The sequence below is a fragment of the Mesoplodon bidens genome, assembly GCF_964165515.1.
Source record: "Mesoplodon bidens genome assembly, chromosome: 18".
Taxonomy (NCBI): Eukaryota; Metazoa; Chordata; class Mammalia; order Artiodactyla; family Ziphiidae; genus Mesoplodon; species Mesoplodon bidens.
In genome coordinates, this window is record NC_138175.1 from 57,662,090 (window position 1) to 57,688,252 (window position 26,163).

Here is a 26,163-nt window from a genome sequence, read left to right on the forward strand (position 1 = left end):
TATGTCTCTGTCTCTGGGAGTCTCTGCGTCTCCGTGTCCTTACCTCCTCCCGGACGTTGCCTCCCACCGCCTCTCCCTCAGCCTGCCGGCGGGTCTCTCATCTCTATCGGGAAGTGCCCTGGGTCGCGGCCTCTCTGAGCCTGTCTCTCTCTACGTGTCTCATCGCATCTCTGCATCTTTCAGTCTCTGTCCCAAGTCTCCTCTGTGCGCCAACATTTTCTCCTTCCCTCTGCCCAGTCAGTCTCTGTCTCTCTACATCCTGTGTCTTCCCCGTTGCCACATCCCCATCTCTCGCTACCTCTTTGACTCCGTGTCTCTGTCTCTGTGTCTCTTTCCTAGGTTTGCTGTCTACAGATCTCTGTCCCTCTGAGTGTCTCTGTGTCTCCCCCTGACTCCGGACCACCAGTCTCCCTTCCAGGGCCCCCCACTCTCGCTCAGGCTCAGGTTGGAGGGGCGGGGTGGGGGGGCGCTGCGGCGGGAGCTGTGTGTTCCCAGCGCAAAATAGACTCCTGTTGCCGTGGAGACGCGAGCGCGGCCTCCGAGACGCGAAGCTTCAGGCTGGGGGGTGAGGAGGGGGGGACACCTGGACCGAAAGGCGGGGGCCGGGGGCGCCGGCACCCGGTCCCAGGGGCTCCTGGAGGAGGGGGGAGGCAGGGACTCCTAGATCCCTGCGGAGAGAGGGGGTGCTGGGCGCTCTGACCGCGGGGTCCGGTGACCGGGCCTTCTGGGAGGGGTCTGGGATCCAGGGGCGGGGGGGCTCTGTTTCCCCAGTGGGGGGCGGTCTGGCTGAGAGCTCTGATGCCTGGGTCCCTGGGGGACTCAGATTGCCTTCTTGGGCACCCAAGGATGCGGTGGGGGCGGGGGGAGGACTAAGACTCTGAAGGGGCTGAGGGGCCCTGACTGGGGGGTCCGTAGAGTCCCAACTCCCAGATTTCCAAGGGGGCTGCAGAATTCTGGGAGCCCCTATGTGGATCCCCGGGCTCCTGCGTCTTAGGGGAGCAGGGACCACTCAGATGAAGCTGTCTGTCCTTCCCATCCATTCATCCATTCATCCGCATGCCTGTCTCTTCCTCCCCGTCCCCATGTCCCTCGTGCCTGTTTCCCCCTCCGCACCGGGGTGCGGTCACGCTCACCTCACTTTCCGGATGCGGGACCCTGGGGGAGTCGGGGGTGGTGGCGACGTGGGGGGCCGGCCAGGGGAGGCAGAGCCAGCGCGTGTCTGCGAGCCAACCCGGCTGGGCGTGCGCGCGCTGATGGGGGGGCGACCGGCAGCGAGTTGGGCGACCCCGGGCCGGCAGTTCTTTTCCGTGCAGATGCGCGCCGGCTTCGGTGCAGATGTGACGGTGGCCAGCCCTCGCCTTTGCCTCGCGCCGGCTTGGAGTTAAGAAGAGGCACCTCCCCCTCCCCACCTGCTGGGGACCCCTCTTCCCCCACCGCCCGCAGCCCCCAGTCGCCCCCGGGATACCCCCCAAACCCAAGAATGGTTCAGTCCACAGTCACATCAATGTTTATTCTCTGAGACCGGGTCCCACACAGCCTGTGACACTCCCTCCCCCTCCCACTGCCGCCCCTTGAAGTGGCCCGGGGCCGAGCTCCACCTCCAGCTCGGCTCAGCCAACCCCCGCCCAGCTTCCAGGAGTCTCCTTTGCATTTCCGGGAGCTGCCATCCAATGGAAAAGCGGCACCCACATCCCCTCCTGAGGGGGCGGTACCCCCGGTGGACTGCACCACTCTTGGGATCCAAGAATGGGGGGGAAAGCGCTTCTGCCAAGGTCCCAGGGACGAGAAGGTGGTCTCCCCTCAAGGCAGGGTAGGGAGTTCAGCGGAAGAGGGGGTTCTGGCCATGGAAGAGGCCCAGCAGCCCGCTGTCTGGGGCGGGCTCCTTGATGATCTTCTGGATCTGTAGGGTAGGGGTAGGGAGTCAGGAAGCTCAAGGGTTCTCATCCCCATGACAGATCCAAGGGATACTTCTCCATTTTCATCTCCCTTGCCCCCTTAGTAGCAACTGGCCAAACCAACCATTGCCTCTTCTCAGAACTTTTCTTAGGGCCTCCCTTTCACCATAGCCACCAGGGTTAGCACCTGATCATCTGCCATCTTGGTCCACCTTGCTGACTTGGACCACTAAGGGTGACCGACTCTGTCCTGGGGCTTCTTGTCTACACATGCTTCTTCTTAAGTAATCTCACCTCTCCTATCCCTCAACTCTCAAATCCAGCCCGCGCCTTGCCCCTCAACTCTGGACTCACTTATCCAGCTGCCTCTTAGATGTTGGTGGTCACTTGACCTCTCAACCTCATTGCCGCCACCGCCACCCCCATCAGTAGGGAGCTTGAGCTACTGCGCTCAAGCCGGATCCTCTCTCTGTGCTGCCTTTTCACACCTTGCACCCATCAGCAATCCCTGTCATGCTAACCTGCAGAGATTAAAAAATGAAAATAAGCAAAGCCTGTATCCCCGCCGCTGCCTCCACCCCGGTTTCCCCCCTTCCTACCACATATCCATTAGCCACCTGGCACTCCACACAGATCTGACCGTGTCCAGCCCCGCTGTGCAAACCCCCATGGCTGCCCCTCCCCACCCCCACCCAAATCTTTGGGAAGACGGCTCTGGCTCCTCCCTGCCTCCCCTCCTCCCACACTCTCCCTGCACTCACCGTGCCCTGCTATCGTTCCTTGAATAAGTCAAGTTCAGTCCCATGTCCAGGCCTTTGCCCTAGCTGTCCCCTCTGCCAGGACCACTTTTTGGACGACTGGCTGCTCCTGCACTTTCAGGTCTCCACTTCAAGGCCACCCCCCAGGAGGGGCCTCCCAGCTGCCAGCCCCCATCTTATTTCTCACACGTTCTACATGTTCCCTCCCCAGCTCCAGGCCACAATGCAAGATTGAATACAGACTGTCTTTTGCTATTGCCCCTGGACCTGCCACAGTGGTTGGCACACAGTAGGTGCTCAATAAATGCTCAACAGAACTGAACTAAGAGGAGGGGAAGGGCTGGGAATCTCGAGTTCGGGCAAGTTCCGTTATCCTAAGGGCCAAGCAGTGGCCCTCAGTGGTGTGAAGCAGTGGGGACTACCTGGGCAGACCTGGGTACTAGGAAGGCGACTCGGGTGGTGGGTGTGGAGGCTGGACCTGTGTGCCACAGAATGGAGGAGGGGGTGGCGGGAAAGGGTCAAGGGGCTCCCGTCTACGGGGCCCCTACTGGACTGTTCTCTCCCGTCTGCCTGGCTCCCTCCCATCTCTACCTCACTCTAAAATCACCTTCTTCCGGGAGGCCTCTGGACCACCTTAGGCAACCCCTCCTCTGCACACCTGGCCCCCTCCCCTGCTTTATCTCTCTCTACAGTCCTCGTGGCCAGACAGCTTCTCCTTTCATTGATTTATGGTGTTGACCCGCAGTCTCCCCCAACTAGAACTTGGCGCCCCTGGAGGCGGCGGCCTTCTGTGTTCATGGGTGTATTCTGTGAATATGTGGTGGATGCTGAAAAGATATTTGCCGTTTGCATGGGACATGGGGGAGGTCAGAGTGTGGGGCGTGGGGGTCAGTACCTCCTTGAACCGGGGGTGGGCGGCATCACCCACGAGCTGCAGGATGAGCCCTTCGCTGGTGGAGAGGAAGGCGCCGCTCTGGCGCATCCGGGACAGTGCCACCAGCCGGTCCACCTGGCTGCGGGGGGCAGGGGTGGTGGTGTGTGTGCGGCGTCAGCGCCTTGGTCTGGATACCCAGACACCTGGCAAACTCGGCAGGGATCCCACCCCCTGGTTCTTCCTGGGTGCTCCAAACCCATCCCACATGCACCCCACCCCTGAGGGGACCCTCTCACCTGCGGGAGGTGCAGGCGTCCACCACCACGTGGACCTGCAGCCCTTGGTCCAGGAGGTCCAGGGCTGTGTGCTAGGGGCAGAAAGAGGTCAGGGCTACCCCCAGACAAGAACAGGGATCCTGGGTCAGTGACTGGGGAACCATGATGGGGATGAGGGAGGCTCGGATCAGGGCAGGAGGTCCCCAGATTACAACGGGATCCTAGGCAGGATGGGAGCCCCAGGTAAAGAGAGGGGTCCTTAGTGAAGGCGAAAGTCCCAGGTCAGGAGGGGAGTCATGGGTCAGGAAGGGGAGGATAGAGAGTTCTGGGTCAGGAAAGACACCCTTTTTAGGTTGGGGCGGTCCCAGGTGTGAATGGAGGTCCCCAAGGTTCAGCTGCGGTCTCACCAAGATGCAGGCTTGTGTCTCCACGCCACAGAGGAGCACAGAGCGCAGCTGGGGCTGCGCGTCCAGCTCCTGCTGCACCACGGGCACCATGCTGAAGCAGGTCTTGGGCCGTGGCTGCAGACCCTCAGCCCCCAGCTCGGGCACCGTGGGGCCCAGGCCTTGTGGGTACTGCTCAGTCAGCACCACTGGCACATCCAGGAGCTGGGCCACCTGGGTTGGGGTGAGGAGCAAAGGTCTGTGGGAGGAGGGGCCGGGGCCCTGGACTGGGGGGTCTGCGGGACGAGGGGCCGGGGCCCTGGACTGGGGGGTCTGCGGGACGAGGGGCCGGGGCCCTGGACTCGGGGGTCTGCGGGACGAGGGGCCGGGGCCCTGGACTCGGGGGTCTGCGGGACAAGGGGCCGGGGCCCTGGACTCGGGGGTCTGCGGGAGGAGGGGCCGTACCTTGAGCATGCGGGCAGCCACAGAGACGATCTGGGGGAAGAACAAGACATGGCGGAACTTCTCCTGCATGTCGCACAGGAAGAGGATGGATGATCCAGGGATGATACGTCCCAGGCCGGGCCTCACAGCTGCCATGTCCTGGGGTGGGCAGAGGGGCTGAGGGAGTGGGATCAGGCAGGGAGAGGGCTTCTCTGCATGTCCAGGGTCCACACGCTTACACCCCAGGCTCCAACTGTGATCCTCCCCCCACCCCCAGGGGGAAACCGAGGTCTAAGTAGTGAAGTGTCCTGACTGAGGGCCCACTGCCCATAGCAGAGGGAGCAGGACTTGAGCCCCGAGGCAAAAAGAGCTGCATTCTCCCAGCTGCACCACCTCCCTCCTTCATGGTCTGGGGTCCCTCAAGTCTGACTGCCTCCTCTGAAATGCAGTTTACCCGTGTGGAAAACTCACCAGCTGAACCCCCGTCCAGGTCTTAGAAAGAAAGGCTGGGGTACCTGTGGAGTGGAATATTACCCAGCTGTAAAAAGGCACGAAGCAACGACACAGGCCACAGCGCGGAGGCCCCTCACCGCGATGCTCAGTGAGAGAGGCCAGTCACAGAAGACCACGTGCAGGAGTCCATTTACATGGAATGCCCCAAACCCAAAGCGGCTGCGTCCACAGAGACAGGGAGCGGGTTGATGGTGCTTCCACCTCAGGGCATTGGGGGGGGGGGTGCGGGGGTGTGAGGAGTGACTGAAAAGGGGTACAGAGTTTCCCTTTGGGGAGATGGAAATGTTCTGGAACTAGATAGTAGTGATGGTTGCCCAATGTCATGAATATACTAAATGCCTCTTAATTGTACACTCTGAAATGGCCGAGATGGTAAAGTTTAGGTTATGTGTATTTTACCACAATTTTAAGAAAAAGAAAGAAAGGGACTTCCCTAGCAGTCCAGTGGTTAAGAATCTGTGCTTCCACTGCAGGGGGCATGGGTTCAATCCCCGGTTGGGGAACTAAGATCCCGCATGCTGTGAGGTGTGGCCAAAAAAAAAAGAGAGATATAAAAATTAAGGTGGGGGGACTGGTAGAGCCACCTGGCCAGCAGCCCTTTTAAAGGGGAGGACACTGAAGCCCATGGGAGTCCATGAAGGCCAAGGTCCTGTGGGGACTAGAGGGGTGACTGCCCCTCCCCACCCCCGTCAGAGTGAGCATCTGGGCCCTGGACACCCCAAGTCTCACATGTCCCAGCCCATGTACCCAGAGGCTTGTGTCCCTGGGTGCCTGAGTTGCTGCACAAATGGGAGTCCTGGCTTTTGTCTGCAGCTCCCTCCCTCTCTGCATGTTACTCACTTATTTGTTAATTTATTTAGGAAACGGAGACCCTGTGGACCCAGTGGACCCAGTGGAGGGCAAGCCGGCTGACACTCACTCGGGGGAAGTTTCAGTGCTGGCTGGTGAGTCCCCACAGGTGTCTGTGATTATTCTTTAAACTGAACACATCTACCATTGAAAATGTTTTCTATGTGTGACATATCTAAAGTTCAAAAACTAGTGGATGGCTAAAATGGTGAATTTTATGCTGTGTGAATTTTGTCTCAAAAAACAAATGGAATGGAAACTCCCTCAAAAACAAAACCACACTGAATTAATTAATCGCATAATTACAACTGTGACCAGTGCTAGGATTGCTAGGGAACCTAATCCATCTTGGCAGAGTTCTCCCTGAGGAAGTAAAGAGAGAGGGAAAGAAAACAAGCTTTTTGAAAACACAGAGCTGACCCTATTTCTCAGCTCTCCCCAAGGCCCCATGGTTTCTCTCTGTCCTCAGGACTACGATGTACCCTCCTCCCACAAGGCGCTGAACCGGGACCTTCCAGCCTCAGTGGCCAAGTCCCACCTCAGGGCCTTTGCCCAGACAGCTCCCTCACCTGGAGCGCTCTCCTCACTCCCATTCACCGGCATTAGCTCTCCAGGGGACAGGAGGGACAGGGTCAGGTGGGGGCGGGGGCGCTGGAATGTCCGAAGCCTGTGACAGTGACAGGAGTCTAGAGTGAGGAGGAGCTTCCCTTTGGGCTGTAGGAGTGGGGATTGCAAAACCCCTAGGGAGAACCATGTGCCCACATTTCTCAGAATTACAGATGCACAAACCCTGTGACCCAGAGAACTCACTCCTAACTATCCTAAGTATTTATCCTGCAGACATACCTGTGAAATGACACAAAGTTATTCATTATGGGACAAGGTTATTCATTACAGGACAAGGTTATTCATGATGGGCGTCTTCCCAGAGCAAAAGAACAGAAATAAATCCAACATCCACGGTTAGGGTACTGGTTACATAAGTTATGGTACATCCATACTATGGAATTCTTTGCAGCCAGGAAGAATCACAAGGGAGATCTTTAAGTAACAACGTGGAAAAGTGTCCAAGAGATGTTAACAGTGAAGAAAAAAAAAAAGCATAATAGTGTATATAACAATGCTCCCGGGGCTTCCCTGGTGGTGCAGTGGTTGGGAGTCCGCCTGCCGATGCAGGGGACACAGGTTCGTGCCCCGGTCCGGGAAGATCCCACATGGCGCGGAGCGGCTGGGCCCGTGAGCCATGGCCGCTGAGCCTGAGGGTCTGGAGCCTGTGCTCCGCAACGGGAGAGGCCACAACAGTGAGAGGCCCGCGTACCGCAAAAAAAAAAACCAAAAAAACAATGCTCCCATTTGTGCCAAAATGCAAGAAGAAGAAAAAGTGTAGGTACTGTTCCAATCTATATCTGCTCTCTCTGGAAGGCACAAAAGGAACAGGCTCTTTCTGCAGGGACAGGCCTCTGAGGGGCAGTGTGAAGGACATTTGATTTTCACTGTGTACTAGTCTGTTCCTTTTGAATTTTGGACAATGTGTGTAACAGGTTGTCTAGTCAGGAATAAATACAATACAGTAAAGGATTTACATAAGGCAAGAACCCAGCAAAACCCACCTGTGGCATTAAAGTTATGATAACAGTTATCCTTGGGCGGCAGTGTTGAAGGAGGGGGTGCAAGGGGGGTTTCTGGGGTGTGGGGGACGTTCGGCTTCTGGATTTGGATGCTGTTGACACCAGAGCGTTCTCTTTGTGAAGTTATTTGAGCTGTATATCTGTGATTTCTGTTTTCCTACATATGTGATATACTTCCATAAAAAGTTTTCAAAATATACAATAAAATAGGGAGGCCTCGCTGGCCGCGGTGGGGCTGGACTGGAGGTGGAGGCCAGGGTGAAAGAGGGGACTGGGGTCCAGATGGCCAAGGGTGAGGCCTGGGCTCCAGTTCAGGCAGCGGGGACAGAGCGGGGAGGAGGCAGCTGGGCCTGGCTGGGGTCGGAGGGGGAGAAGGAAGAGCCTCAGGTTGCCAGTGGTCCGAGGGAGGCAGGTTCCAGGGACTAACTGGGGACCTGGAGAGGGGAACTGATTTGGGGGAGAAGATGAAAATGTGGGGGGGGTGGGGGGGTGAATGTGGAGAGGGGGTCTCGGCTGGAGACAGAGTTGGCAGTACTCTGGGGAAGTGATGAAAATTCAGAACTTAGCTCCGGGTGGAGGGAGCCCGAGGCCGGAGGAGGAGGAGCGGCCCGAGGTGGGCGGCAACCTGAGGAGCGAATGGGGCTGTTCAGATCCCCACGTGGCCTGGGGAACCCGGTTCTGCAGCCGAGACTAGCTGGCGGTGTGACCTTAGGCAAGTTTCAGCTCTGTCTGAGCCTCAGTTTCCTTCTTGAGGAAATGGGAGCCAAACCCACCCACCACGCAGGGGTGACGCGGAAACTTGGCAGAGAGGGCGGAAGCGGCCCGTGGAGAATTCGAGCCCCTGGCTAGCCAATTCTGAAGGGCCGAGGCAGGAGTCCTCCCCCTCCTGTCCTCCACCAGCAAGGCGGGGAGGTTGGTCCCCCCGCAGCGCCAGAGGGGCCTTATCAGGAAGGCGCCGGGACGGGGCCCGGCCCGTCCGCCGCAGGTATGGCCTGCAGTCACTTACCTCCCGCAGCCGGACTTCCGCCGCTCAGACCCACCCGCGGGGTTCGCAGGCCTGGTAGATGTTTTCCAAAGCCCGGACACTTGGCCCGCCCCCGGCTCCGTCCTCGTCCCGCCCACCCTGGCTGAGCCGCCCAATAGGCACTCGTCTAGCTCTGCTCAGCCCCACCCCCCGCTCCCAGCCAATCCGCAAGCGCCGCTGCTTCTCCCTGGGGGGGGCTGCGTGTGGGCCAGACTGTCCTTCCTGAGAGCGTGATTGGCTCGTCAGGGGGCTGGAAAGCAGCCAGTCTGACCAATGGGGAGTCGTGACAGATGTGAGTGGCGGGCCTAAGGCGGAGCTGCGCGGCGGGTACCGAGAACGCTGTAAAGTTCAGACCCCGGGGGCCGAGAGGGAGAGAGAGAGGGGCTGTGCCCAGGGCAGGGGAAGGCCGGGGGTTCGAACCCTTGCCCTTCTGTTTAGAGACAGAAACTTAGCAAAGAGACCCAAGCATTTTCCTGGAAAGGGTTAAAGGCGCGAAGAAGCCAAGAAGTCCCTCCCTGTCCCCGCACGTTCGTTCTCTGTGCCTCAGTTTCCCCATCTCACAGCACCTGCCTCCTACGGTGGTGTTCGTAATATTTAGACTGTGCTTGGAAATGGGGTTGAAAGAAATGGAGAGTGAACTTGTCATCAGGCTTGGAATAAAATCTAAACTCCCAATTCATGGTGTGCCTTTGTCAGTCTCTCAACCTCACCTCTTACCACTCTCCCTCGTCTCACTCCACTCCAGCCATGCTGGCCTCCTTTACTGTTCCCCCAACGTCCCACCTCAGGGCCTTTGCACGAGCTGGTTCCTCTGCCTGGAATCCCAGACTTTCGCAGTACCAGCTCCTTCTTGTCATTCAAGGTCCTCCCTGACCACCCTACATCAAGTAGTCACCTGATCAGGTCGCTGTTCTGTTTTCTTCACAGCACTAACGCCAATCTGAAATTGGAAATTTATCTTGTGTTTAAAAAAATGTATGGATGTACTCATTTATTTTCAGTACCCCCGACTTTACCCCCCCACCATGTGAACTCCGCGAGGGCAGAGATGTTATCTGTTTTATTCACTGCTGAATCCTCAGCACCCAAACCTGGGCCTGGCACATAGTAGGCACTCAACAAATCTTTGGGAATAAATAAGACGACACCAGACACTAGGCAGAGGTGAACCAGGGTAAGAGGGAGCTGAAGGGACAGTTGCCAAGGAGGTGGGGCTGGGAAGAAAGAAGGGAGAAGGTGGGGGAGGGAGAGTGTGAACCCCCCCGAAGGGGCTGTGGTGGGGGCACTGGACCTGGGAGAAGCCCCATGAGGCCGTGGTCAGAGGTGGGAGTCTGGGCTTGGTTCATATTTCCAGAGGCTGCCAGGAGGGTAGTGGATGGGACAGGGGGCTCCTGGGGGGGCGGTGGCTGAAGAGCTGTCACGGAGGGAGGGGCAGTCTGGTTTGTCTGGGAGCCTGGGCTGGGTTGTGATTGGGTGTCATGGGGAGCGGGTCCCCCAGCCTTCAGGGATCCTCTGAGAACGGCAGGCACAAGAGACCTCTCACCTGCCCACCCAACCCCCCTCAGGAGCTGAGGGCTCATTCCCTCCCCCCAGGGCATGCAGGGTAGGGAGCAGGGGGTCGTAGAAGTGTGGGTCCTGCCTCAGGTCCGCCTGGCCCAGCACACAATGGGACAGGTCAGATGGCACTGAGGGACACTCTTGGGGGACCACAGTGTCCTCAAAGAGGTCGTGGGTGGAGGCGTCCAGGGCAGCGAGACTCAGGCTGGGGCCAGCATGGGGTGCCTCAGTGGGGGCCACAGCACAGGCCACCCCCAGGAAGGGGGATGGAGGTGATGGAGGTGGCCTTTGGGGTGGCGGTCGCTGGGGAGGTGCCTCCTGGGACAGGATGGATATGGCCAGGCGCTGGGTGGCAGCTTCGATCTTGGCAAACTGCCTGCAGAGAGAGCCAGGCATTAGCTGGGTGACCACGAAGGATTCCCCTCCTATCTGCCATCCCAGGAGTGATTTGTCCCTTCTATCCCTCCACATTTTTCTTCTCTGTGCTCATGTCTCTGACCCTGGGTCCATTTTCATGAGTCTGACAGTGTAATCTTTTTAACCCCATTCATAGGGAAGCTCTGAACAGCTGCGGGGTTTGTGCACTGCACAAGGCAGCACATCTCGTTCAACGCTACGCACATTTTTAACATTTAGATGTAATATGACTATATTCCAACATGTAAAAGTAAAAAATGTCTTAAGGAAGGGGTGCCTTTAAAAAAATTTTCACACAAAGGTGTACTGTGGGCTGGCAATGTGACTATAACATGATGCCCTGTGGATTCTACTGCCTAAATAGTTATGAATCTGCATCTCCACCAACCCTCTCAGTATCTCCACTAACCCCTGGTTGGAGTCCCCAGCTTTCCCCACCTGGATGACTGTAATAGCCATTGCACGGGTCTCCCCCCTGTATTCCTAACCCCTCAGTAACAATGCAGATGGATCTCACAAACTGTTAGGGGCTGAACTGTGTCCCCCTAAAATTCATATGTTGAAGTTTTAACCCCCAGGACCTCAGAATGTGACTGTATTTGGAGACAGGGTCTTTAGAGAGGTGATTACATTAAAATGACATCATCAGTATGGTCCCTAATCCAGCAAGAGGAGATTAGGACACACAGAGGGATGACCACGTGTGAAGCCAAGGAGAGAGGCCTCTCCCTGCCGACACCTTGGTCTTGGACTTCAGCCTCCAGAATCATGAGAAAGTATCAATACATTTCTGTTGCACCAGTCTGTAGTGTTTGATTATGGAAGTTCTAGCAGGTTAATGCAAAAACATAATGTTGAACAAAAGTGGTGAGACTTAGAATAAGTGGATACATGACGCCATTTAAATAAAGTTCAAAAACAGGCTAACTCAATCGACAGTGAGAGAAATCAGGATGTGTGGCTCATGGGAAGGAGGTACTACCAGAGTCTCTGGGACAAGGAATGCCCTGTTCCTGAATCTGAGTGTTGGTTACGTTAGTGGGGCCTCTTCGGGAAAATTCATTAAGCTCTGCAGGGATGACGTGTTCATTTTTTTGTACTATGTTAAACTTCCAGGAAAAGGTTTATTTAAAAATGTATCTGATATTGTATGACTCTGTTTATGTGAAATGTCCAGAATAGACAAATCCCTGGAAACATAGAGCAGATTGGTGGTTACCAGGTGCTGGCAGGGAGGGGAGGGTGGGGAGGGAATACAAAGGGGTACCGGTTCTCCTTTGGGGTTGATGAAAATGTTCCAGAACTGGGTGGAGGTGATGGTTGCAAAACATTGTGAATATACAAAATGCCTCTGAATTGTACACTTTAAAATGTTCAAAATGATTAATTTTATTTATTGTTTTATTTATTTATTTATTTATTTATTTATTTATGGCTGCATTGGGTCTTCGTTGCTGCACGTGGACTTTCTCCAGTTGCGGCGAGCGGGGGCTACTCTTCCTTGCGATGCACGTGCTTCTCATTGTGGTGGCTTCTCTTGTTGCAGAGCACGGGGATATAGGCGCGCGGGCTTCAGTAGTTGTGGCCCATGGGCTCAGTAGTTGTGGCTCGCGGGCTCTAGAGCACAGGCTCAGTAGTTGTGGTGCACGGGCTTAGTTGCTCCGCGGCATGTGGGATCTTCCTGGACCAGGGCTCGAACCTGTGTCCCCCGCCTTGGCAGGCGGATTCTTAACCAGTGCGTCACCAGGGAAGCCCAATGTTATATATATTTTACTATATTCAGTGAGAGCCGCCACTGTGACACTGTCTTTGATGCCAAGGAGGTTAGTTATGCTCTGAGTGCCCCAGGGAAATTTTTCAGTAATGGGAGGTCAGGTTAAATGACAGAGAGGGTGCGGGGGTGGGGGCGGGGGACTGATTTAAGGTTCATGACAACTACATGCCATGTATGGTCCCTGACCTGAACAAAGTAAGGATAAATGGTGTTTAGGGCTGAAGAGTCGTGACATTTGTGATTTACTTTTAAACTATTTAAAAACATATAGATGAAGGAAATAGGCTAAGATGTTATGGACAGTAAAATTTAAGTGAGGTTCCACGAGGGATCAATAGGCCAGTGGCTCTTGAACTTCAGTGCACAACAGGAAGGACACCTGGAGGGCTTGTGGGAATGCTGGCTCCCGGGCCCCTGCGTTTCTGGGGTGGGGTCCGAGAATTTGCATTGCTAACACGCTCCCAAGTGATGCTGAGGTACTAGTGCTGCTGCTCTGGGGACCACCTTTTTAGAACTGCTGCATCAGACAACTGTCTTGACTTTTACTGTGGGTTTGAAAAATGTTCACAAAAAGTTAAAATTTCATAGCGTGGGTGGGAGGGGTTCCTGAGGGAGCAGGGCCTGAGGGGACCTGGAGGGAGGAGGAGGGGCGTGGGTGGGAAGATGCTGAGGAGAGCTTGTCTCTGACCTGGATCTTCCTAGGCTGAGCTTGGGTGCTGAGGGGAATGTGCTTCAGAGCTACCTGGGCTGCCCTCAAGGCCACTGGTGGGCAGCCTGTGTCTCTGGGGAGTACATGGCAGAACCGGGCATGGGGGTGGGGAGGTTTGGGATGCTCTAGCAGAGAAGCTGGCCCTGGGGAGCAGGGAGGACCGACAGGCAGCCTGGGAGGCCAGAGGCTGGCATTATCACAGGGCCCAGGTTTGGGGGAGGGCTGAAGATGGGGAGGGATCCTTGAGCAGTTGATGAGGAGGCTGAAGAGGAGTTAGGAGGCCAGCTCTGGAACACAGGGCTGGACCCTGTTTGGGGACATGAGTGTTTTCCTCTTCAGTGGTGTATGTGCGGGGTGAGCATTCTGGGTGTGGCCGCAGCTGGGCATCCTGGTGGAAGGTGGCTTGCAGTATGGGGGCAGTGGTTAGGCTGAACCGGGCTCCCATTTACTCAAATTTGGTTCCACGACCTCCTGAGGCAAGGTCCTGGGCTGGCTGGGAGGAGCCACCTACTTACAGAAAAGCACGTCCTTTGACAAGTCACTTTACCTCTCTGTGCCTCAGTTTCCTCATCTGAAAAAGGAGGATTATAAGAGCACCTACCTCCTGGGGTTACTGTCAGGGATTAATGAGTTCATACTCACTGTAAGTGAGTACGGGGAGTTAAAACTGAAGTACTTAGAACAGTGCTTGGCACATATTAAGTATCAGATAAATTTTAGCTACCATCATCGCCATCACCATCATCCTCACCATCACCATCACTATCATCATCACCATTATCACCACCATCACCATCATCGCCATCACCATCATCGTCACCATCACCATCATCACCATCACCATCACCATCATCCTCATCACCATCACCACTATCACCATCATCCTTATCATCATCATCACCATCACCATTACTATCATCATTACCATCATCACCATCATCACCGCTATCACCATCACTATCATCATCATCACCATCACTGTCATCATTACCATCATTGTCCTTATTATCACCATCACCATCATCCTCCTCATCATCACCATCATCATCAAGTCCCTGAGATGCTGTATCCAGGCAGGATTATAAAGTGGTCCAGAGCATGGGCTCTGGATTCAGACTGCCTAGGGTTGTATCAACTGTCTAGCTGTGTAGCCTTGGACAAGTCATTGAACCTCTCTGAGCTTCCTTGGCTGTAATATAGCGGAAAGACAGAACCTACAGTGTGAGTTTGTTGGGAGCATTAAGTGACGTAGTGTATGGCAAGGCCTTAGTACACTGTACCTGGCACACAGCAACCTCAAAAAATGGTTACTGTCAGAGGGTGAGGGGAGAGCACAGGGCAAGGTGGGATGGTGCTGGGTGGGTGTGAGAGGGGGGACAGGCTGAGCAGAGACCTGAAGGAACAGAGGTCTCCATCCACATTCCTGGAGACAGGGAAAGGCGTTGCACCACAAAGGGAAGAGCATGTGCAAAGGCCCAGAGGCTGAATGGTGAAGTGCTAGATGGGGAGCTGAGGCTGGCAAGGGGAACAGGGGCTAATAGGGCAGAGCCTTTGTCCTGAGGGCGACGGGGAGCCATGGGAGAGGGGCCAAGTGTGGTGTGTGGGTTAGAAAGGTGCTACCTTCAAAAAGCCCCAGAGTCGGACCCCATCCTCACACCCCAGTCCCCCACCCGTCATCTGAGCCAGCACCATCCCTCGCCTGGATCACTGCAGTAGCCTCCTACACAATCCGATCTCCGCTCAACAGCCAGAGGGGTCCTTTCAGATTGTACCACATCCCAGCCCAGAGCCCAAGTCCCTCCAGAGGCCCATGAGGTCTCCATGATCAGGCCCCTGTTTCTTTCTTTTTTTTTTTTTTTGTGGTACTTAGGCCTCTCACTGTTGTGGCCTCTCCCGTTGCGGAGCACAGGCTTCGGACGCGCAGGCTCAGCGGCCATGGCTCACGGGCCCAGCCGCTCCGTGACATGTGGGATCTTCCTGGACCGGGGCACAAACCCGTGTCCCCTGCATCGGCAGGCGGACTCTCAACCACTGGGCCACCAGGGAAGCCCCCCTATTTCTTTTTTTTTTTTTTTTAATAAATTTATTTATTTATTTATTTATTTTTGGCTGTGTTGGGTCTTCGTTTCTGTGCGAGGGCTTTCTCTAGTTGTGGCAAGTGGGGGCCACTCTTCATCGCAGTGCGCGGGCCTCTCACTGTCATGGCCTCTCTTGTTGCGGAGCACAGGCTCCAGATGCGCAGGCTCAGTAGTTGTGGCTCACGGGCCCAGTTGCTCTGCGGCATGTGGGATCTTCCCAGACCAGGGCTTGAACCCGTGTCCCCTGCATTGGCAGGCAGATTCTCAACCACTGCACCACCAGGGAAGCCCCCCCCTATTTCTTTTGAACCTAATTCCCTTCCCCTTTCACTCTGTTCCAACCACCCCAGCCTTCTTACTTGCCCTGGAACACGCCAGGGATGTTCCTGCCTCAGGGCCTTCGCACGTGCTGTCCCCTTCCTGGTATGCTCTCCCTCAGACATCCACAGGGCTCCTTCCCTCACCTCTCTCAGGTCTCTGCTCAAATGTCACCTCCTCAGTGAGACCTTCCCTGACACCTTACCTAAAATACCAACCCTCCCCCGACATGCCCTCCGCAGCACTTATCACCTTCGAACACACCATATTGTTTGTAAATATCGAGGTAAAATTCATATCACTTAAAATGAACCATTTTAAAGTGTGCAATTCACTGGCATTCAGTACATTCATGATGTCGTGCAACCAACACCTCTAATTAGTTCCAGAACTTTTCATCACCCTGGAAGGAAACCCGGTACCTATCAGCCGTCTCTCCCCGTCACCCCCCACCGGCCCCTGGCACCCACTAATCTGCTTTCTGGCTCTGTGCATTTGCCCGTTCTGGATATTTCACAGAAATGGAATGATACAATAGGTTGCCTTTTGTGTCTGGCTCCTTTCACTCAGCACTGTGTCTTCAAGGCTCCTCCGCTTTGTAGCATCATACCGTATCATTCGTCTCTTTATTTTGACTGTCCCTTATCAGCTGCCTGCCCACTGGAACACGAGCTCCATGAAGACAGAGAAGTTGGTCTGCTTTGTACTGATGGGTCTCTGGGGCCTGGCGCACAGTCAGCACTCAGTAAATGCATACTGGTGTTGACTGCATCCAGCTCCGGGGTCCACTCCTCTCTGTTTGGTCTGGGCCTGGTCTCCCCAACACCAAGGGCTCCCCTCCGACCCCGCCCCCCTCACCTGCAGATCTGGTTGTGCAGGAACCTCCTATGGTTGGGCCTCCTTTTGGGGGGCCGGGTCCTCCGGGGGTGCAGGGTGCGCAGCACATAGGCGGCTGCCCCAGTCACGAAGGCACACAGCTCCCCGGGGCCGGGCTCGGGGATTCCAGGGGCTGCCGGAGCCCCGGGGTGCATGGCCAGGGTGATCTGGAGTAGCTCCCCACAGTGCTGATCATAAAGCAGCCCCCCAAATCTGTGAGGGGCAAGGAGCAGCCAGGGCTGGGGGTTCAGGGCTGGGGGGTGGGGGGACAGGAAGAGAGATGGGTTTGGGGAGGGTGGCTGGGCTCTGCAGGGAAAGGCCCTCCCCGGGCTGGCAGAGGCAGGGCCTGGGCAATTAGAACAGGTCCTTCCTCCTGTGCCCTCGCCTCATCCCTGGGGTTTGAGGCACCTGTAGGTGGGGGTCTGATACAGGAAGGCAAGGAGGCAGGGAGGGGAGGGGTCTTTCTGTGTGCCCCCCAAGGGCCCAATTAGCACATAGTTGGACCTGCGATCTGGGACAGTGCAGTGTAGGTGGGGGGCCAGAGAAAAGCGCCTGGAGCTGGCCAATTAAGGGGACAAAGCCCTCATTAGGGAAGCGAGGCCAGGAGCAGAGACAACCACAGCGATAGCAGCGATTAGCGTGGAGGAGCCACGATTGCAGGCTAGCGGCGGGGTGGTGGGAGGCTTGGTGCCGGCTGGGAAGGCGGGGAGGCGGCCCCCGGGGGGCATGCCGGGAGCCTCCGCTGTGGGCAGACATCCCACATCCACCCACCCGCCTCCAGACCCACTTGCCCGTGCCTTCTTGCCTCCCTCTGCTCCAGGCCCAGCGCCCCGGGGAAGCAGCCTCAGAGAGCAGCTTGCCGGGGCCCAAGGTCTTCCAACCTGCAGGAGGGGTTGGCTTCGGGGGGGAGGGTTGACCCCCAAACCCTGCGTTTCGTTTCATACCCGAGCTTCTGAGTGAGGGGGAGGGGGGACACCTGTGGTATGGGCCTCGCTGCTCAGGTGGGTGACATGGGTGACAGCCAGGCTGTGGCAGGAGGGGAAGAGAAACATGGGCATGGTTCCCCCCAAGGCATTTCACTGGGGGACTGGGGGGCCCTGGTGTTTCCGGGGGGCTGGGGCGTGGCAGGGAGGAGGGGCTGGCTCCTGGGGCTGGGAGTGGGGTCCTCTTGCCTCTGGGAGGGTGTTGGCCAGAGTAGGGGAACCTGGTCTCTGCCGGTGCGGGAGGGAGCGTCTCAGTGTTTGCTCTGAGAAGACTGCATTGGTGGTTTGTGTCGGGAGGTGTATGAGCGTCCTGCGGATGCCCTAACACAGTATCGCAAACCTAGTGGCTTAAAAACATGCACAGGGGCTTCCCTGGTGGCACAGTGGTTAAGAATCCACCTGCCAGTGCAGGGGAAACGGGTTCGAGCCCTGGTCCGGGAAGATCCCACATGCCGCGGAGCCACTTAAGCCCGTGCGCCACAACTACTGAGCCTGAGCTCTAGAGCCCACGAGCCACAACTACTGAAGCCCGCGCGCCTAGAGCCCGTGCTCTGCAACGAGAAGCCACCGCAGTGAGAAGCCCACGCACCACAACGAAGTGTAGCCCCTGCTCGCTGCAACTAGAGAAAACCTGCGCACGGCAACAAAGACCCAGCACGGCCATAAATAAATAAATTTATTTATTTGAAAAAACCCCGAAAACCATGCATAGGGATTCTCTCGCAGTTCTGGGGGTCAGAAGTCCAAGATGGGTCCCACGGGCTAAAGTCAAGGTGCTGCTTCTGGAAGCTCTAGAGGGAATCTGTTCCCATGCCTTTTCTGGCTTCTAGAGGTCTCCCAAATTCCCTGCCTTGTGGCCCCTTCCTCCATCTTTAAAGTGCATCGCTCTGCCCTCTGCCTCTGTTGCCCCTTCTCCTTCTGACCCCGACCCTCCTGTCTCCCTCTTATAAGGACTCACTTCGTAATCCAGGATCATCTCCCCCTCTGAAGATCCTTAACTCCACCACACCTACAAAGTCCCTTTTGCCCCAAGTCACACAGTTGCAGGTTCTGAAGGTTAGGACGTCCGCGTCTTTGAGGCGGGCACAGAGGGAGAGGCTTGGCCCTAGTGATGGCTCCTCCCGGGCTCCCCTCAAGGCCACGTTAACTGGGCCAGTGGTTGCAGCCACTGAGGCTGAGCCTGGGGCTGCCTCCGGCGCCCCCAGCATGCAGGCAGGTAGAGAGACACAGAACAGCGTGGGCTTCCCCCGGGACTCCCCAGTGCCTGACACGTTGCACCTCGGTGAGGCCCCCTGCCCCTGGGCACTCACAGGAAGGCATCAGTGTCCCTATTTCCTGAAGGAGAAACTGAGGTCCGGGCACACAGTCACCCAAAGTCACAAGCAGCTGAGCTGGGGGATTTAACCCACATGGGGAAAACAACCCTCAGGAGGGAAACTAAGAACTTTCTAAAAGCTCTCATAGTTGTTAAATACTAAAGTATATTATTTCTAAGATCTATTATAAATATCCTTTTTGTCCTCCAAATGATACCTTGATAAAGTTATCAGCAGCAAATTATAAAAGACTCTGGCTCAAGAAGAGAATATACATAGGAGTCCTTCCTCCCACCCCCCGCCAGGCGGCTTGTTCCCTGACCAGGGATTGAACCTGCACCCTCAGCAGTGAAAGCGCGAAGTCCTAACCACTGGACAGCCAGGGAATTCCCAACATAGGAGTCCTTTTGTTTATATATATATATATATATATATATATATATATATATATATATATGTTTATTTATTTGGCTGCGCCAGGTCTTAGTTGCGGCATGCGGCATCTAGGTCCTTGACCAGGAATCGAACCCGGGCCCCCTTCATTGGGAGCGCAGAGACTTAGCCACTTCCACCAGGGAAGTCCCAAGGAGTCCCTTTGAAATGAGAGCTACCAAATGTGATATAGTGTAATGTTAGGGAATAATGTAACAAACAACCAAACAAAACTCATTGCCCCCACTTGGGAGATCCTGTGTCCTGATTCCAGCTCCCATTACCTCACTGGTAAAACTGGGATGAGGAGGCAGCACAGAGGGGAGATTCTCCAGGCTCACACAGCGCGTAAGTGGCAAGGCTGGGGTCTGAACTTGAGGGAGCCTAGGCCGGAGACCAGGCCTTTGCTTCCCAGGCCCCCTCACCATCCAGCAGTGCCAAAGGCAGCATTGGCACAGCGGTGGCATCCGGGTGGGCCGTGGCGGTGGCAGAGGCCCAGCCAGGTGCAGGGCTCAGGGTGGGGACCACCAGGCAGAGGTAGCCAGAGGTCCAGTCCCTTGGGAGTGTATTGTGAGCTGCAATCAGTGAGGCCAGCAGCAGCGGGTGGACCGGACGCCAAGTACCACCCGTGCGCCTCACCACAGCCGAGGACAGGGCAGCGTGGACACAGGTGTGGGGACGTGACGGGCCCCCTGCGCTCCGCCCCCGGCCCCCGTGACTCTCCGTCTGTCTGTGCCTCTCACCAGCTCTGGTGTTGTCTCTCCATCCCCCTTGCTGTCTCCTCCTCTGCCCTCTGACTCTCCTGCCCCTCGCTGGGTTGTCTGTACCCCTCTCCTCTTCACTGTGTCTCTGATGACGCCTCCCACCACTCGTGTGCTTCTGGCTTCTCTCACCGTCTCTGTCCCTTTCACCACCTGTTGAGTGTCTCTCAGACTTTGACTGCCTCTGTGCCTTGGTCTGGGCAGACATGTGTGTGTGTGTGTGCGTGTGCGTGTGCGTGTGTGTGTGTCCTGGACATACGTGTGGTGTTGTGGGTTGGCATGGAAGGTTTCCTGTCCTGTTGCTCTCAGGCCCAGAGGGGAGGGCCCAGCGTCCCTTGGCAAGAGGCTAGGAGGGGAGTAGACCCCCAGGTCTCTGGAGGATTGGAGGTCAGAGCTCAGGCCCCAGGACAGGCCAGGGGCCACCCCTGCATGGCTGGGACATGACCTTCGCTAACCCAGCTCCAGGAGTGGGCTCACATCCAAGCCATCAGGAGCCAAGGGCAACGTCTGCTGGCCAGCTCTGTCCCACCGCCAGACCAGCCTGGAGTACACTGGGGGCCACCGGCTGGCCGGCAAGGTCTGGCCTGGGGATGTTCCACCAGGGGGCGCCAACGTCCCAGGCTGGCGCTGGGACTCCCTGCTGGAGTGTCCTCAAGGTGTGGCCCCCACTTTTTGAGCCCTTCTCCCCCTCTTTTCGATCTTGATAAGAGTTGCTCACAGCTGGGGGCTGGCTTCATCTGATGTTTGTTGAGGACCTGCACCTGCAGGTATGAGAAGGTATTCACAGGCTCCTTTCTCCTATCCCGGCCCTTGGAATTGGGGGTGGGTGGGGCACATGTAATCATTCAACAAACATTTATGGGGACTTCCCTGGTGGTCCAGCGGTTAAAACTCTGCGCTCCCAATGCAGGGGGTCAGGGTTAGATCCCTGGTCAGGGAACTAGATCCCACATGCTGCAACTTAGAGCCCGTGTGCCGCAACTAAAAGATGCCGCATGCCGCAACTAAAAAAAAAAAAATAAGAGGGCTTCCCTGGTGGCGCAGTGGTTGAGAGTCCGCCTGCCGATGCAGGGGACACGGGTTCGTGCCCCGGTCCGGGAAGATCCCACATGCCGCGGAGCGGCTAGGCCCGTGAGCCATGGCCGCTGAGCCTGCGCGTCCGGAGCCTGTGCTCCGCAACGAAGGCCTCAACAGTGAGAGGCCCGCGTACCGCAAAAAAAAAATAAAAAAAAATAAGAGCTCCTACATGCCGCAACGAAAGATCCTGCTCGCTCAAGGAAGATCTTGCGTGCTGCAACTAAGGCCCAGTGCAGCCAAATGAATAAATTTTTTTTAAGAAAAGCATTTATGGAGCACCTACTGTGTGCAGAAGCTGCGGATGCAATGGTGAGCAAGACAAGCACCGTCTGTCCCTGTAGGAGTCTGGGAGGGAGACGTCTGTAAACAAGAAATTATGGTTCCGGATGTGCTGTGAGGATACTGAGACTGGACAGTAAGTTGGAGGCCGGATGGGGCAGGGGTGCTACTTCAGTTGGAGAGGCCCTCTTTGAGAAGGTTATAATTGTCTTGCAACCTTAATGGAAGAGGTAGCAGCCAGGAGCTTCCCAGGCAGAGGGCACAGCAGGTGCAAAGGCCCTGAGGCAGGAGCAAGCTTGAAGGGAGTGAGAGAGGGAGAGTGATGGGAGGAGGTGAAGTCAGAGAAGTGGATGGGGGCCAGACCCGCGGGGCTTTGTAGACTAGGCAGGAGTTGTGTTATGAGGGCAAGAGTGATTGGGAGCCATGGCGGGTTTGGGACAGAGGTAGTTCCCGGAGCTCAGGGCCCTGCCCCAAACCTCCTTTGCAGGCCTCGCTGACCCTGCCCCTACATCCCTCTCCAGTGTGGGGAGGGGGAAACTGAGGTGACAGGGCCAGGCTGGGAGCCCAAACAAGGCTTGTCCCTCCTTGCCTCCACCCTGCTCCTATGCTGCCTCTCTTCACCCGGTCCAAGAGGGTCTTTGTTCCCCATAAAATTTGTTGTAAAAATGTACAGGTGGTAGGTTCCTGGTGTCCCCAGCCCATAACTCAGAGGGGCCAACACTGTCGTATTTGTTTTACATCTTTTCTTCTGAGAAGAGCGATGGGCTGAATCGTGTCTTCCCAAACTCATGTGTTGAAGTCCTAACCACCATACCTCAGAATGTGACTGTATTCACAGATAAGGTCTTTAAAGAGGTAATTAAATTAAAATGAGGTCAGTAGAGTGGGCCCTACTCCTATATGACTAGTGCCCCTAAAAGAAGAGGAAATTTGGACACAGACAGGTGCAGAGGGGAGACCATGTGAGGACACAGGGAGAAGGTGGCCGTCTGCAAGCCGAGGAGAGAGGCCTCAGGAGAAACCAACCCTGCTGACATCTTGATCTTAGACTTCCAGCCTCCAGAATAGTGAGAAAATAACTTTCTGTTGTTTAGGCTACCCAGCCTGTGGCACTTTGTTATGGCAGCCCGAGCAAACCAACACAAGAAGTATATTTGTTATCTGTGCTGCATAACAAATTACCACAAACACAGTGGTGTAAAACAACATGCATTAATTTTTTCACAGTCCCCGTGAGTCAGGAGTCCAGGCACCACAGTTGAGCTGGGTCCTTAGCTCAGGGTTTCACAAGGCTGCAATCAAGGTGCAGGCTGAGGTCAGGGTCCTCTTCCAAGCTCGCATGGCAGAATTCATTTCCTTGCATCTGTAGAACCCTTGGAGGCTGGTGTCTTCAAGGCCAGCAGGAGAATCACTGATATTCCACTGCTCTGACCTCTAGACCCAGTTTTAAAGATCTCACCTGATTATATCAGGCCCACCCAGGAAAATCTTCTTGTATTAGTCAGGGTTCTCCAGAGAAACAGAACCAATAGGCTCTATCTTTATCTATCTATCTATTTATCTATCTGTCTATCTAGAGAGATTATATATATTACATATAGAAAGACATCTAGGAAATTCCCTGGTGGTCCAGTGGTTAGGACTCCACGCTTTCACTGCTGAGGGCCTGGGTTTCATTCCTGGTTGGGGAATTAAGATCCCGCCTGCCACGCAGCCAAAAAAACAAAAAACAAACAGAGGGGTCTGTTTTCCCCACACAGATGGGACCCTGTGAACTGTCCTCCTCCAGGGAGTCTGCCCTAGTTTCCCCCCAGGCTGGGTGAGGGGTCTCCTCTGGCTCCCATGCCCTGGGCAGCCTCCATGGGCTTCTGACACGTGAGACCTGCTAGATACGCCTTGGATGGAGCTGGACCCTGGGGCTGGAGACACTCCCAGTTAAGTCCCTTCCTGGTTGCAGGAATTACTTCCAGCTCTGTGCCTGGCCAAGAACCTTCAGAGAGCCTTTATTTACTGCCCTGCCAACCCCAGTGAACTGAGGAGGATGCCCCTTCCATGCGGAGAGGCCTGGCAGGGCAGGGCAGGCTGGGGCACCCCATGAGAGCCCCTAGAGATGCTGGAAAGGAGCATCCTCAGTCTGTGGGAGGCACAGGCTGGCCCCTTGGTTCCTTCTTCCTGGGACAGCTGACAGCTGTGACTTGGGGACTTCTCTTGCCTGCCCCCTACCCTCCCCCCCACTTAAAGTGTATCTCTGCTCTTTTTACTCCACTTATGTGAAAAAGGATATTTTATTTTATTATTTTTTTTATTGGAGTATAGTTGCTTTACACTGCTGTGTCAGTTGCTGCTGTACAGCAAAGTGTATCAGCCATACGTATACATATATCCCGTTTTCTGGATTTCCTTCCCATTTAGGTCACCACAGAGCACTGAGTAGAGTTCCCTGTGCTCTACAGTAGGTTCTCATTAGTTCTCTATTTTATACATAGTACTGTGTATATGTCAGTCCCAATCTCCCAGTTCATCCCACCACCACACCACACCTTCCCCCTTGGTATCCATACGTTTGTTCTCTACATCTGTAGGATATTTTGTTTTTAGTCTCTGGCCTTGGGAGTCCTGTCTTTGCCCCAGACACCTCCTCTGGGGAGTTGGGTGAGGGCTGCTCCAGGGAGAGGTGTCCCCAACCCCAATCCTATCTTCTCCAGTGAGTGCAGGCTGTGCTGTCACCAAGGTGTTGGACTGAGTGGCCAAAACCAGAATTGAATGTCCACACAGCAGGACACCCCCCACTTCCAGAGGGAAGGGAGGCTGGCCGAAGGGCTCAGGTGTCTGGAGTCCGGGAGCACTGGTGGGGGCACGGTGAGTGGGACCTCAGCCCCTTCCACGCTCTGTAATCAAAGTGGGCAGGGCCCGGACTCTGGTCCTGGATGAGCCACCTTGGAGCTGGACTGCCCCAGAAGCCTGGCACACGTCCCCCACTACCTGGAGTGTGGCTGGTAGGGATGGGTGAGGGAGAGTTGGGAAGAGGGAAGGGCCAGGCTCCCCAGTTCCTACCAGGGTTCTCCTCTCCTTCGACTACTTCCTTGGGGTGGGGGTGCAGACCTTGCCAATCCTTTTGGCTGGGATGGGGTTAAATGCAGAGACACCCCCCCGTGCACACAGGGCTTGTGGGACGTGAGTGACAACCTTGGGCCCAGGGAAGTGTTCGGTAGGTAGTCTTGGCCACTTTCAAAGACTGCAGTCCCCACTCCCATCCCTGTCCCCCATGGGAAGAATGGTTCACCTGGCTGGCAAGGCAGGGGGCTCAGAGGGACTGGGGCTGGATGGGATGCCTGATCTAGTGGGAGGGGTTGCGAAAAGTACCTGGGGCGGGGTGTTGTTGGCCAGAAATAAGAATGTCTGGGGGGACTTCCCTGCCAGTCCAGTGGTTAAGACTCTGCGCTTCCACTGCTGGGGGCGTGGGTTCAATCCCTGGTGTTTGATCCCCAATCAGGGAACTAAGAACCCGCGTGCTGCGTGGTGCGGCCAAAAAAAAAAAAAAAAAAAAGGATGCCTGGGGACTGGACAGGCGTATGTCCAGACGTTTGCTTAGTCCCACATCAAGCCTTCACCCACTGCCCCAGCCCTGGACATGCCCCCACGCCCATCTCTCCTGCTGTATTTTTTCTCTGAGACGCTTAGTGGCACATAGCATGGGATAAGTGCTATTTATTATGTCTTGTTTATTGCCACCCTTTACCCCCTGTAGATTTTGTAAACTCACTGGGACCGAACTTTTGTTGCCCCCTCCCAAGCCCCCGTTGCTATGTCCCAGCTTCTAGGGCAAGATCTGGGGAGGGTCCTGGGTAAGGACTGAGAGTCTGGACACTACAGAATCTGGACTGGGTGCCTCTGATAACTTTCTATGATATCTGTGTCAGCTGCAGAGGACTCCACATACAAGGCTCCATGAGAGGTCCAGCTCAGGGATGGATGGGGGGACAACCCCTCTTCCCGTCCATGTCCCCGGAGAGCCAGACCCGATGTTAGCATCCCATCACTCACCCCACAGGGCTGTTACTGCTGTCTTGAAAATAAGCCTGTCAAATCTGCACGACTTTTTTTTTTTTTTCCTCCCCAAAGAGGCACCAGGCCCCGAGAGTGGGAGCCAGTTGCTCATAGGGGATCCTCCCTCCATCCCCAAGCCTCTGTTAGCAGCCAGAGCCTGATGTGTTGAGGAGCCTTGGATACAGACCCCAGGGGGCAGGGCCTGCAGGTCTCTCCTCTTCCTAGCTTTCCCCTCTTTACTCCTTAACAGCTCAGAATTCTCCTCAGGTGTCCCTCCCCCACCCCACCCCTGCCCCGCCGCCCCCAGTGCCTCTGGCAGCTTCGTTTCTGGCAGGGGAGGTGAAGGCTGAAGTGAGAGGAACGTTTGGGCTGAGCTGGAAGCCAAGGGTTTTATATGCATGAATTCACTGGAGATTTCATAAAGACCCTGCCGGGCAGGGACAGGTCCATCAGCTCAGATCACGCCTGAGTCCCAGCCTGCCTGGGGGCTTTGGGAAACTGTATGGGAGGCTGTAAAAATTCACTCATTCAACAGAGTGCCGTCTGCTTCTGATTAAGCCCCTTGTTGGTTGTTGGGGACGCCTGGGTGGCAAAGTCAGACCCCATCCGTCTGTCCTAGAACAGAGATGAGTGCCGCTGAGCATGTAATGGGACCCCACCTAGCATAGGGGCTTTCCGGTAGTTGAGAAGGGACGCGGTAAGGGTAGCCGTCAGGCTGAAGAGGATTGTCTTGGAACAGTGGTTCTCAACCAGGGGACCTGCAGCCAGGTCTGGAGACGTCTGTCATAATGTGTGGTGGAGGGGAGCCGGGTGGCGAGGAGGGCTGTTGGCCTCTAGTGGGTTAGGGTTAGGCCACTATGCTGCTAGCCACCCTACAAGGCACAAGACAGCCCCCA

The 26,163-nt window shown here is 55.8% G+C and overlaps 3 protein-coding genes across 8 annotated transcripts in view; 1 reads left to right on the forward strand and 2 right to left on the reverse strand.

Moving 5' to 3' along the window:
- Positions 1-1,498: 1,498 nt before the first annotated feature.
- On the reverse strand, positions 1,499-8,714 carry ISOC2 (isochorismatase domain containing 2). Of its 6 annotated transcripts, none has more exons than XM_081216960.1 (8): positions 8,626-8,710; positions 6,561-6,658; positions 5,101-5,144; positions 4,651-4,806; positions 4,210-4,419; positions 3,824-3,894; positions 3,549-3,666; positions 1,502-1,900 (listed from the first exon to the last, which is right to left on the reverse strand). In XM_081216960.1, exons 2-8 carry the CDS (start codon positions 6,592-6,594, stop codon positions 1,820-1,822), a joined length of 714 nt encoding a protein of 237 aa, XP_081073086.1. In that variant the 5' UTR covers positions 6,595-6,658; positions 8,626-8,710; the 3' UTR covers positions 1,502-1,819. The 6 variants fall into 6 exon arrangements, with proteins under 6 accessions (XP_081073089.1, XP_081073090.1, XP_081073086.1 ...); XM_081216961.1 differs by having other exon boundaries at positions 1,503-1,900; positions 4,651-4,788; positions 8,626-8,708; XM_081216963.1 differs by lacking the exon at positions 3,549-3,666 and having other exon boundaries at positions 1,499-1,900; positions 8,626-8,714.
- Positions 5,759-26,163, forward strand: part of ZNF628 (zinc finger protein 628) — a 28,367-nt gene continuing 7,962 nt past the window's right edge. The window contains exon 1 of the mRNA XM_081216954.1: positions 5,759-6,086. Coding sequence (XP_081073080.1) covers positions 5,930-6,086 — 157 coding nt within the window. The 5' untranslated portion in view covers positions 5,759-5,929. The remainder of the gene's footprint in view (positions 6,087-26,163) is intronic.
- On the reverse strand, positions 10,183-16,527 carry LOC308605987 (uncharacterized protein C19orf85; the record flags this gene model as incomplete). The annotated part of the gene is made up of 2 exons (XM_081216374.1): positions 10,183-10,576; positions 16,355-16,527. The coding sequence occupies 2 exons, from the start codon at positions 16,525-16,527 to the stop codon at positions 10,183-10,185; spliced, it is 567 nt and encodes a 188-aa protein (XP_081072500.1).